We start from the raw sequence: 12,586 nt of genomic DNA, 5'->3' as shown, positions 1-12,586 counted from the left end.
AAACCCTAAGCCAATGCCAAAAAACAAAGACCCTAAATCCCTAGAGCATAAACACAATTTCTCATCCAAAACACATAACCACAAGATCAAAATGGGGAATTTGTAAAGTTTAAAATGTTCTAGAGACCATATTCATATCATCCATTGCCCATAAAACCATATATGTGATTTAGGTTGAAAAACTCATTTTTCTTTAAATTTCTATGAAATTGAAGGTAAAATTGAGTTACCCATAACCTAAACAACATCAAAACAGCCACAAAATACATTGCATCTCAAAGATTCACACATAGATTCAAGGGGAAATTTTCCAAGAGGGTTTCGGCCAACACACCCATATTTTCATGAAGTTTTTTTTTTTAAAAAAACAACATGGGAAAAGATGAAGAAGAAGGACTTAAATAATCTTGAAGAGCCCTTGGATTTGCTTGGAGAAGGATTGAATAAATAAGAGCTCCTCCTTGAACATCCTTGAACTTTCAGCCAAGAGAGGAGGAACTTGTGGGTTTCGGCCAAAGAAAGGAAAAAGAGAAGATGAGAAATTTTTTTGATTTTTTTTGCTCTCTTGTGTTTGTGGGAGTGTGGGAATGTAAAGGTTTATTTAAAGGAAAAAATTGGGAATTTCCATTTATTTTTGGACCCTTGGAATTCCTTAGATATTTTTTCTCCCCACGACTATGAGCAGTTAATTGCAGTGATCGTGGTTTGCTATGAGTCGTGGTCTGTTGCATGGACGGGAAGATGAACAGTTGGATTTTCTTTTAATTATGCCGTCAGCTGTGGAGAAAAAAGTTTATTATGTGAGAACATCATATAATAAACTTGGGGGGCAAATGTTATCCCCAAAAATTTGAAAACGATGACGTGGCAATAGAAATGACAAATGGCAAGGAATGGTTGGGTGATCTGGCTTAGGAGTGACCCAGTAGACCAGTGAAGAATTTTGACTGGCCAGTCAAGTGTCATGACCGACTAGGCATGACCTTGTCCGACCAGTCACATGTTTGTCTGCCCAGGCATGACCTTGTCCGACCAGTCATGACCATGTCCGACCAGTCAAGTGCATGTCTGCCCAACCAAGTGCATGTCTGCCCAGTCAGGTGCATGTCTGCCCAGTCAGGTGCATGTCTGCCCAGTCAGGTGCTTGTCTGCCCAGTCAGGTGCGTGTCCGCCCAGTGAAGGTTTGTTCGACCAACCTGAATGTAATATGGATCGACTAGATAGAGCACGGCTACGTAAAAAATCCCAGAAACAGCTTCAACATGAATCGGTCTTGGCTTGCGCAGGAATCTCTCAGTTTATCCCATGAATATAGTGTATTGTTATATTTTGAATATTATTGTAAATTAAATATATGAGAATAACAAAATATCCCGATTATGAGGGACATCATCTGTACGATCCTGGGCCTATAAATACAAGGCTCATGGCATCATAAAAGGATTCAGATTCTAATTTTCTGGAGAGAGAGAGTATTGTATCTTGGGAGAATTCTTGTATTCTTGTAATCTGCACTGAAGAAACTCAGTTGACTCAGGTTCATCTGATCTTTGAGTGTAGATCTATAATCATAACACTAAGTGGATTAGGCTATTACCAACATATTGGGGTTGAACCACTATAAAAATCGTCTGTGTCGTTTATTTCTCTTGAAGGTTTTTGTCGTTTTGACGTCTACACGTCGTTGGCCAAAAACGCGGTCAACACCTATATAAACACAATTTCCAAAACATAAAAGTTAAGAACATGCATCAATCAATCTTTGTATCTATTAATATTAATCTTTCCAGCATCAATACCAATTTAATTACCTACTCAAGTTGGCCAAACATAGAGCAAGTATAAACAATAATACCCATTGATTGAAAGAAACGTCAAAACAACTTTAACATTTAAATTACCCACACACCCAAAACTACATATTAGAGTTCATTAGCATCTCTAACTACAAAAGTTTAGTTCATGCTAAAATTTAAGAGAACAATTATAATAATTTCAGCCATGGGTTTCATGAGAGTTAATTAAAGGAATTCAAATACAAAGATTAAGACTCGAGGAAATAAAATCCAAACACTAAGAGCTAGATGAATTTGTCTCTTTTTCTCCTTCTTCCTTGCACTTTCTTTCCTCCTTCTTGAAGCTCAAAATCTGGTCTCTCCCATGGTGGGGGCGGTTGGTTTCTTTCTTCAAATGGTGGTCTGATGAAAATGGGAAAGAGAGAAAAAAATATGTAATATCCCCTTTTCCTCCTTAGGGCTTCCTTCCAAATTCAGAAAAATCCTTGTTCCTCACGTGCACCTCTTGTTATGGGACCCAAATGTGATGTAGATTAAAGAATTCCAGCTGTCCTTCTCAAAAAATGCCACTTCAACAGTCACTTAAGTGAGCAGCCATGTCATCCACGCATAGCTCCAGGAAATGCAGTTAAAATAAATGTGGTCGCATTTATGAGTTTTCCTTCTCAACAAATTAAACTAAAAACCAAAGTGAGCCTTTTCAAGTCTTCTATTCACAAGATAATTTTTCACCTATTAATGAGACATTTCTAATCCATTCATAAATATCAAACACTAAACTTATCAAAACTAACACAAACACAAATAAAGTGAAATTAAACACAAAATAAACAAAAAGAACAAATATCACTCTAATGTCATTGAATTATAAGCCTAAAAGTGACTAGATAACTCTATGTTGTAGAGTTATCACACCCCAAACTTAAATTATTGCTCGTCCTCGAGTGATGTCTCAACAAAACAAAAACAAAGTAAATAAAAAAAATACAACACAAAAGACACTCACAAAGACAACAAAACAAAACTTACAACCACAAATTGAAAAGGAATCTTTTCTTGAAATATAATGCCTAAATTATGGGGTAATGATCTCAGAAATTTAATTAAAATGAGCTGATTTTTACCTCTTGAGCATGCATGAACCAACCTTTTTCAAACATTAATAAGACAACCAAGTCATGTTCCAAGTGTTTGACCCACACGTGTGTGCAAAGCTCTTCTCAATCCTCTTCGATTCCTTAAATCACACTAAAAGTTGGTCCTCAAGCCTAATCCTTGTCTCATTTGTTAACTTGCTAACTCCTCTCCACTAATGTAGAATAGCTTAGCATTCTAGATCGATAGGTCTTTTCAAGGTTGTAATGAGGCTAGGCTAAGGGTATGAAATTTTGGAATTTCTAGGCTCAAAAACCTCCAAACTTAGTTTGCTTTAGAACCTTGTAGTACAAATGATCTACCCTCTTCTCTTTCTTTTTCTCACAAGTTCACCCCACTCTCCCTTTCATTTATTTCAATGTGTATATATATATATATAATTATTTTTTTTAACACTATATATATGTCCACTACAATGAATATTTACTTTTTTTTTTATATTTTTCTCTTTCTTTTTGTTTTCAAATAACTAGGACATATATATATTTTACAACAAAAAAAATAAAATAATGAAACAACTAAATAAAACAAACACCTTTTCTATTTTTTTTTTCGATATGAAAAATATAAATACACCCCTTTTATCCCACCCCCAAACTTAGACTTAACTTATAAGACAAACTAAGTTTAGAGATAGTTAGGGAACAAAATATGAGAATTATAACATGAGAAGGGATATGGCTAAATGCATAAAGGTGAATCAACAAAAAAATAGGCCAAAAAGCTCAAAGAGGGCAACAAAGGATAATACTTTCAAGGGCAGGCTAGAAAAGCTCAATCGATCCAACAAAATGTGCCTATGTCATTTCTAGTTTGCTAAGCCTCCTAGGATTTCGCCTCAAGGAAATTAACAAGACAATTCTTATATCTTAGACTCTCACAACCAATTAGCATTATTTAGAGTTTCTAAGAATCATGATAAAGCCAAGCACACATGTTAAGATCACACACTTTTCACATTCCAAGGTTTGCCAAATTGATGCCTAAATCAAACCAATCCAAACATGCTTAAAATCCGCTCTAAGATGCAATTTCCTTTTTTTTTCATCAATGATCCCCCAAAATTTAGGCACTACTACAATACTAAAATTCCTTTTACAAAACACAACATATAAATACAAAACACAAAATAAACACAAACTCCCCCAAACTTAGAGATCACAGTGTCCTCACTATGACAAAGAAAAAGAAAACACAACTAAAAAAAAATTACAATGAAGGACCGACTCAAAACAACAAGACAACTACGGATGAGCAACAACAAAAAAATAAAAATAAAAACAAAATAAAGCTAAGAAATGATAGAAAGAACTCCCTCAAGTGACTCGTCATCGGATGATGCATTGTCAGGCTCGGCAGGTGGAGTCCAAGGTCCAAGAATGCCATCTGGTAATGAAGGAAATGAAGGAAAAGGCCTAGTGAAATTTGTGAGCATTGCCTTTTCCATGACACGATTATGTTGTTTTGTGTAGCGGCAGAATTGGTGTATCCTGTCACAAATTGGCTCCTGCCGAGCATCTTGCTTGTCAAATCAAGCAAAGGTGGCTGCATGACGGTTCGAGTCGCTAGAACTGGCACCGGTAGGTGTGCAAGGTGGGCTACATTCAGGGGAGGACGACCCTTTAGATCCCCCCAGAATCTTGTTAATGCTTCCTCTTGAGAATTTTCTTTTATTGCTCACTAGTTCTTCAGGAGGGCCATCACCAATGGGAACACTAGCTACGCGACAGAGCAAGGTAATAGTGGTGGGGAAGAATAACTTGTCAGCTGACTTAGTGATCCTCTTCTTCAACATGCAGTGAATGATATTGCCCACATTGATGGTGTAGCCAGTCATTAAAGCATGTAACAATAGGAGACGCTCCAAGGACATAGTCTCATCATGAGTAGTGGGGCTCAAACGACTACGAAGGAAATTGTACCACACTTTTGCTTGAGGCAATAGCCGCTTTCGTTCAATAGCACACTTTCCATGATCCTCAGCGGCGACCCAACCGGTACCCTCAACTGTTAATGACAATAAAGCTGTGTTGACCTCATCCTTTGAAAGGGTCTCCAAGAAGTATATATATTCATCAACTATGTCCACCAACCATAACCGAATGCACATAGACTGTAGAGTCCTCAGGGTCAAGCCAATTAGCATAAAATTCTTTCACCACAACCATTGCCACTAAAGGGGTATCATGATGTTGTTCAAAGGTCTGCCATCCCCGGACACTAATAAGACTAGAAATGAAAGACGACATCCCCAGAGTGGCTGAATCTGTTAATTCGGAAACCTACTCATGTAATAACTCTCTAGGCTTGATGAGTGTATCAAATTTAGATGCGGTTGGCAGGGATTTAAAACGACCGTTCTGTGGAAACTTCTCCTTAGATTTATCTTTCTTTGTGTTCTTAGCATCATGCTTGGTGTCCATGATAATGTCTTAAAGTCAACAGCAACAAGAGGCAGCAACTATTACTAAGTAGTGCAACGACTCAGCACCAATATTCAGTTCAAATCCAATGCACGATTGTTCACCAAACAGCTCAAAATGATAGTCAACACTCTTCAAACAGGCAATAATTCCCCCAAAATTTCAACAGTTAGTGTAACTCGTGGCAGCCCCAAACAACTAGCATAATAACCTACAAATGTCCTCAATGAACACGCCAAGTGCACCCAAAAGGCAGCTTGTAACAACCCAAATTCGCTAATAAGGCTTAAGGGCCTTGATTAGTGTGCCTGGAGGGAATAATGGGAATTATGTGTGACTTTAATGAGTAAAATGCATGATTATGATTTAAAGCATGTTATATGACTATTTGAATATTTGAGATGCATGACTATGTGTATTAGTATGCATGTAAGCCCTGATTAGGTTAGAAGGGCATAATCGTAGTTTTGGCCATTATGGGGATAACTGTATACATATATATGATAATTGCTGAGACCACATTATTATGTGGATATATCTGTGATCTGTGACTCAAGACGATCCTAGTGAGCGGTTTAGCGGAAAAGTCACAGCGGGGATTTATACCCGGCTCGGGGCGAGGCTAGGGGTATAAATGGGAATTTAGTGAGTATATTGGAGTCTATTTTGACATTGAGGAATATTATTGGTGATTAATTAGGTATTGGGAAGTAAGCGGGAAAATATTAGAGACACTCGAGGAATTAGCGGGAATTGGGTAAAATGACTAAAATGCCCCTAAGTGGATTAAAGGGTTTAGAATTAATAGGGAGGGAATTTTGGTCAATTGGCTTCTTAGAGATAAGTATGTTAAGGCTTTATACTTAGTGGGAATTTTAGAAAAAGGGTAGAAGGCTGTGGAAAGAAAGGAAAAAGAAGAAAAAGAAAAGGAAGGGAAAACAGAACAACTTTTCCTAGGGTCGGTTTGTCGTTCTCTCACAATTTCTCTTCATTCTTCTTGGAGTAGAATTCAGAGGAAAGCTAGGTCAACTAAGCCATAAGGTTTCTGAGCTAAGTTTGAAGATTTGTCAAGGGTTTAGCAAGGATAGGCCATTTGCTTGAGGTAAGACTTTGTAGTTCCTTCAATCCTGGTTTTGGTTTTTAACTAAGGTATCTAAGTTTAGTTGATGGGGAATTCTAGGGAAGTTGGAGCCAAGGTTTGAGGAAGAGCAAGCAAAGGAGGTCTAGAGGAAACTTGAGGTTGAATTTCAATTAAAGGTATAATTCTGAGCTTTTAACTTTGATGTTTTGACTGGTTTCTGCTGAGTTCTGAAGTCTAGAAGTGGCTATGGTGAATTTTGAGATTAGGGATGCATGTGCTTGGGTTTTGAGTATTTGGGATGATTGGGATGGGTGGAGTGTGTTAATAAGCTTGTTTTTGAGTTTGGTGAAGGTTTGGATAAGTTTTGGTTAAGTTTGGTTCGAGGAAATTGCAGGAAGGGAAATTGAGGTATTGCCTGTCTGTGACTAGCGCTACATCGCTAGACTTTGGGCATTGTAGCGCTAGGCCAAGCTTTCTGGGGGAATTTGGTTATGCTTGTAGCACTGTAGCGCCCTCCTAAGAGTGTTGTAGCGCTGCCCTATTTCCAGAAAGGGATTTTAGGGTTATTTACAAGGGTTTTTGACCAAGGGTTCGGGGTTTTGTTCCACCACCTTGTTTGGTGGAACTAGGACTTCTCGGGGGGCTCGGGATTGATCCCAAGGCTAGGTTTTGGACTTGAGGTTTGGTGATGACTTTGACCTATGGTTGTGTTTAGGTGAGCACTAGGGCTCGAGAGGGATCGTGCTCAAGGAGTCAAGTGATCAAAGCTAGCAAAACGAAAGGTAAGAAAACTGCACCCGGTTATATGTTTGTGATGGGACTAAGTGCTCCCGATATTTGTATTATGTCAATGATGGTATTATGCCATGGGACATGTGATAGTGGCCTAAGGGTTCCGTACACAATATTTGTGCACAGGGCGCGGCTTGGCCACTGGTAGCCGAGGACAACTTAATATTCACTGAGCTCGGTTTAAGCGGGCCGAAGTCAGTGGGATAACAGAGGGTGCGGTCTGAGGGCGCTAACCCTAGTTATCATATGTGATTTGGTGTATGCTATGAATTGATATGCTTAGTATGCTGAATACTTGACTATTCTGAATGTTGATGTGATAAAGAACATGTGATGCAATATAAGATATTGAATTGTCTGTTGATTGCTTATGCTCTGTTGTTGTGTTTTCTTGCTGGGCCTTGGCTCACGGGTGCTACGTGGTGCAGGTAAAGGCAAAGGCAAGTTGGACCAATCCTGAGATGGAGGGCTGCGGGGTTGAATGTACATAGCCAGTTGTTCGGTCGCAATGGCCGAGGAGTGGGCCAGGACAGAGATTGCCTATTTGTCTGTTTTGCCTTAATATGGCTAATACTGTATTTAGTCCTTGAATCTTTTGTAAACAGTTTAAAACTTAACATTCTTTGGGATCCTGTGTAAACAGGAAACGTTTCTTTATGAAAATGTGACTTTTGAGACCAAAACATTTTAACCCTAGTTCCCTTGTAGTTTCAATAACACGTTTTTAATTAAACGACTTGATTAGCAAGTCTAGCACTTTATAAACACACAGTGTAACAGTCTTGGCTATCCAGGGCGTTACACAGCTAGTACATGAACTCAAAATAGCTCCAAAGAACAACAAAATAGATCAAAGTTATCTTCAAGAAACAACCCAAATTTATCACCTGAATGCAACTCACACCCCAAAAATTATATAGCAATTACTTGATAATGCACAGCCAAACCCAACGGCATGTAGTCCCACAATTCAGCTTAAGGTGAGTCAAAAGAAAATTTCCACTATGTAGCTCAAAGGAACAACTCAGCTCAAACAATAGTAGAAAAACCCTAAAAAACTAACTCAGAAAGACTTAAAATGGGCACTGGAACCTGGGGTGTTTGGGATGCTACGGACTGGGCAACATGAGAGACGTGGCGTACGAGAGTGAGACTGTTGGGCAGTCGGGGCCGAGGACTAAGGGCGCAGCTGGGAATGGTCGAGGGGTGGTGAGGCGCGGCCGTAGGGGGGCTAGGTGAGGGAGGCGAGAGTGGGAGGTGGGACGTGAGTTTGTGTTCGTGGGTCGGGAGTGCGTGTTCGGAGCTGGTGGGGGCCTTGAGTGGTGAGATCAATATGGGAGGTGCGGCTAGGAGGCTGGGTATTGGGCAAGAACAAGATGAAAGGGAAAGTAAATTTAGGTTTTTTCATTTACGGAAAAGTGACTTTTATTATTATTTTATTTATTTATATATATAGTTTTTTAAACTCTCTGAACCCAGCCCACATATTTCAATTTGGAAGCCCCTTTGAACACTGTTCAACATTTTGTATTTCCATGTTAACTCTATATATGCCCAGTTGCGCCCACAAATGCGACCGCAATTATTTGACCGCAGCTGGGAGATTGGAGAAAGATTGCCTGCTGCTAAACCAAAATTTGTCCAAATCAGTCTAGCACCCCCCATACTTCAATTCCACTGCTTCCCATTTTTCCTTTGCTGCACTTACACTTGAAACACAGAATTACTACCCACAGGACCAAGTGAAAACATAAATCGAAATAAAAGCAACTTAAGAAAACTAAACTAAAGAAATTAACACTTTTTTTTTCTTATTTTTTTATTGAATTGAATTGGGCTGCTTTACAATTAATCCTCCTAACACCGCCGCAACCCAATTTGATACAATTACTTCTAGGATCCTCCAACGAGATTGAGCTCTTGTTTCGCTCAACCTCACCTCCCCAATAATGTTTTAGTCTTTGACCATTAACCTTAAGCTCTGTTTCGGACCCTTCTTCACGCAAGTCAACTGCCCCATGCAGATAAGCCTTAACCACCAAGAGCGGACCCGACCATCTTGATTTGAGCTTGCCAGGAAAGATCTTCAATCACGAGTTGAAAAGCAAAACTCGCTGACCCTCTTCAAACACTTTTTTTTGGATATGCTTGTCATGCCACCTTTTTGTTTTCTCCTTGTAAAGCTTGGCATTTTCATAGGAAAACAAGCGCATTTCTTCTAGTTCATTCAGCTGCAACATTCTCTTTTTCCCTAAAAGTTTCAAATCCATGTTAAGTGCTTGAAGGGCCCAATATGCGCGGTGCTCCAGCTCTACCGACAAGTGGCAAGCTTTACCAAATACCAAACGGTAAGGTGACATCCCCAATGGTGTTTTGAAGGTGGTTCTGTAGGCCCATATTGCATCATCTAATCTCTTGGACCAATCCTTGTAGTTCGGGTTCACCACTTTCTCAAGAATTCCCTTGATCTCTCTATTTGAAAACTCTGCTTGCCCATTTGTTGAGGGTGATAACCAATAGCTATTTTGTGCCTCAGATCATACTTAACTAACAATCCCACTAGCATCTTATTCACAAAATGAGTACCTTCATCACTTATGATTGCCCTTTGAGTGCCAAAACGAGTGAATACATGCTTGTGCAAGAATCTCATGACCACTTTAGAGTCATTGGTGTGATAGGCAGCTGCTTCCACCCATTTTGAAACATAGTCCATGGCTACTAAGATGTACACATTGCCATAAGATGGGGGAAATGGGCCCATAAAATCTATTCCCCACACATCAAAGAGTTCAACCTCAAGGATATTAGTCAAGGGCATCTCATTCCTTCTAGAAATATTTCCCACCCTCTGGCATCAATCACATTTCGTCACAAAAGCGTGAGCATCCTTAAACAATGAAGGCCAAAAGAAACCATATTGAAGTACCTTGGATGCGGTACGATTTCCACCAAAGTGCCCTCCACAAGGTGAAGAGTGGCAATGGCGTAAAATGTCCTCCATTTCTTGCTCAGGAACACACCTTCTAATCATTTGATCGACACATTGCTTGAACAAATAAGGCTCCTCCCAAAAATAGTGCCTCACATCATGCAAAAACTTCTTCTTTTGTTGGCTCGTTAACTCCTGAGGCATTATTCCACTAGCCAAATAATTAGCGAGATCTGCAAACCAAGGAACAACATGAGATTGGCTGACCTCAAACAATTGCTCATTTGGAAATGTCTCTTTGATGGGCACTAGAACATTGGATCCTTTTTCACCGTCCACTCTTGACAAATGATCTGCCACTTGATTCTCAACTCCTTTTCTATCTTGAATTTCCACTTCAAACTCTTGAAGCAGCAGCACCCATCTAATTAAACGAGGCTTGGCATCCTTTTTCTCAATCAAGTACTTTATAGCGGAGTGATCTGTGTATACTATCACCTTGGTAACCACCAAATAAGCCCGAAACTTGTCAAAGGCAAAGACAATAGCCAAGAGTTCTTTTTCTGTCACTGTATAATTAAGTTGAGCACCAGTCAAAGTACGACTAGCATAATAAATAGAGTTAAATATCTTGTTTCTTTGCTACCCCATAATAGCTCCCACTACATAGTCACTAGCGTCACACATTAACTGAAAAGGCAAGTCCCAATCCGACGCTACAATAATTGGTGTTGAAATCAATCTCTCTTTTAACTCTTCAAAGGCTTTCAAACATGCTTTATCAAAGTGGAATGGTGCATCTTTCTCCAATAAATTGCAAAGAGGCTTAGAAACCTTGGAGAAATCTTTTATGAATCGCCTATAGAACCCGTCATGCCCAAGAAAGCTTCTAATATGCTTCACCGAAGTAGGAGGAGGGAGCTTCTCAATAACTTCAATCTTAGCCCGGTCAACTTCAATTCCTTGCCTTGATATCAGAACAAGGTTTGTTTCTTCACATCTTTGCAGAACCTTGGCCAAGTTGCTCAAGCAATCATCATATGAATCACCGAAAACAGAGAAGTTATCCATGAATACCTCTAGAAACTGCTCCACCATGTCAGTGAAAATAGCCATCATACATCTCTGAAATGTGCGCGGGAGCATTACATAGACCAAAAGGCATCCTTCGAAATGTGAAAGTACCATAGGGACAAGTGAAAGTGTTCTTGTGCTAATCCTCTGGAGCGACTGCAATCTGATTATAACCAGAGTATCCATCTAGAAAACAATAGTACTCTCTCCCTGGAAGTCTATCTAACATCTGATCAATGAAGGGAAGAGGGAAGTGATCCTTTCGAGTGGCCTTGTTCAGTTTTCTGTAGTCCATGCAAATTCTCCACCCTGTCACGATTCTGGTAGGTATTAGCTCATTGTCTTCATTCTCCACCACTGTAATCCCACCTTTCTTTGGCACACACTGGACAGGACTGACCCATGAGCTGTCAGAAATGGGATAAGTAATACCTGCATCAAGCCACTTGATAATCTCCTTTTTCACCACTTCTTTCATGATAGGATTTAGCCTTCTTTGCCCCTTAATAGACCATTTTTCATTGTTTTCTAACAGAATCTTATGCATGCATAGAGAAGGACTAGTACCCTTTATGTCTGCAATGGTCCACCCAATGGCCTTCTTGAACTTCCTCAATACATCAAGCAACTTTTCTTCTTGTTCCATACTTAACTTGGCTGAAACAATCACAGGTAAGGTAGAAGACTTACCCAAATAGGCATATCTCAAGTGTGAGGGTAAAACTTTTAATTCCAACTCTAGAGGTTCTCCCACTAATGGTTTAGGGGCTGTGAAAGACTTCGATGAGAGCTCCAAAGATTCAAAATGCTTTCTTGTATGCAATCCTTGTGAACTAGCTTCTAGCCAAGCCAAGTATTCATCCTCATCCTCTGCATGTGAATCAAATATCAAGAGTCTCTCTAGAGGATCATCAAAAAAAAATTCTAACTCCTTTGAAACTAAAGAATCTACCACGGAAACAACAGAACACTCTTCGACTTCATCTGGAAATCTCATAGCCGTGAAAACATTGAAAGTCACCTGCTCATCTTGAACCCTCATAGTAAGTTCACCCTTTTGCACGTCAATCAAAGTTCTACCAGTGGCGAGAAAAGGCCTCCCTAGAATGATTGGTATCTCCCTGTCTGCCTCATAATCCAACACAATGAAGTTAGCTGGAAAAATGAACTTATCAACTTTTACCAAGACATCCTCAATCTTCCCATCTGGATAAGCAAGAGATCTATCTATAAGCTGTAGAGTCACTGTGGTAGGTCGAACTTCACCAATCCCCAATTATCTATACACAGACATAGGCATCAAATTTATATTGACAACCAAGTCACATAATGC

General features: G+C 39.5%; 1 protein-coding gene across 1 annotated transcript; it reads right to left on the bottom strand.

Annotated features, from left to right (window-relative positions):
* Positions 1-9,337: 9,337 nt before the first annotated feature.
* Positions 9,338-11,295, bottom strand: LOC133799849 (uncharacterized). Its single transcript, XM_062237841.1, has 4 exons — positions 10,854-11,295; positions 10,177-10,748; positions 9,834-10,098; positions 9,338-9,732 (listed from the first exon to the last, which is right to left on the bottom strand). Exons 1-4 carry the CDS (start codon positions 11,293-11,295, stop codon positions 9,338-9,340), a joined length of 1,674 nt encoding a protein of 557 aa, XP_062093825.1.
* Positions 11,296-12,586: the final 1,291 nt, after the last annotated feature.

The sequence above is a fragment of the Humulus lupulus genome, chromosome 9 (assembly GCF_963169125.1).
Source record: "Humulus lupulus chromosome 9, drHumLupu1.1, whole genome shotgun sequence".
Taxonomy (NCBI): Eukaryota; Viridiplantae; Streptophyta; class Magnoliopsida; order Rosales; family Cannabaceae; genus Humulus; species Humulus lupulus.
Note: the sequence above shows the minus strand (reverse complement) of the source record. Positions and strands in the feature narration are given on the sequence as shown.

What these genes read in the sequence shown, in the direction of transcription:
- LOC133799849 (XM_062237841.1), bottom strand. Translation starts at nt 11,295, where the DNA reads ATGGCTATTTTCACTGACATGGTGGAGCAGTTTCTAGAGGTATTCATG. An exon ending in GAAATCGTACCGCATCCAAG is followed by an intron (nt 10,099 to 10,176) that starts GTACTTCAATAT and finishes GATTGATGCCAG; the next exon opens with AGGGTGGGAAATATTTCTAG. An exon ending in GGCAATCATAAGTGATGAAG is followed by an intron (nt 9,733 to 9,833) that starts GTACTCATTTTG and finishes ATGGGCAAGCAG; the next exon opens with AGTTTTCAAATAGAGAGATC.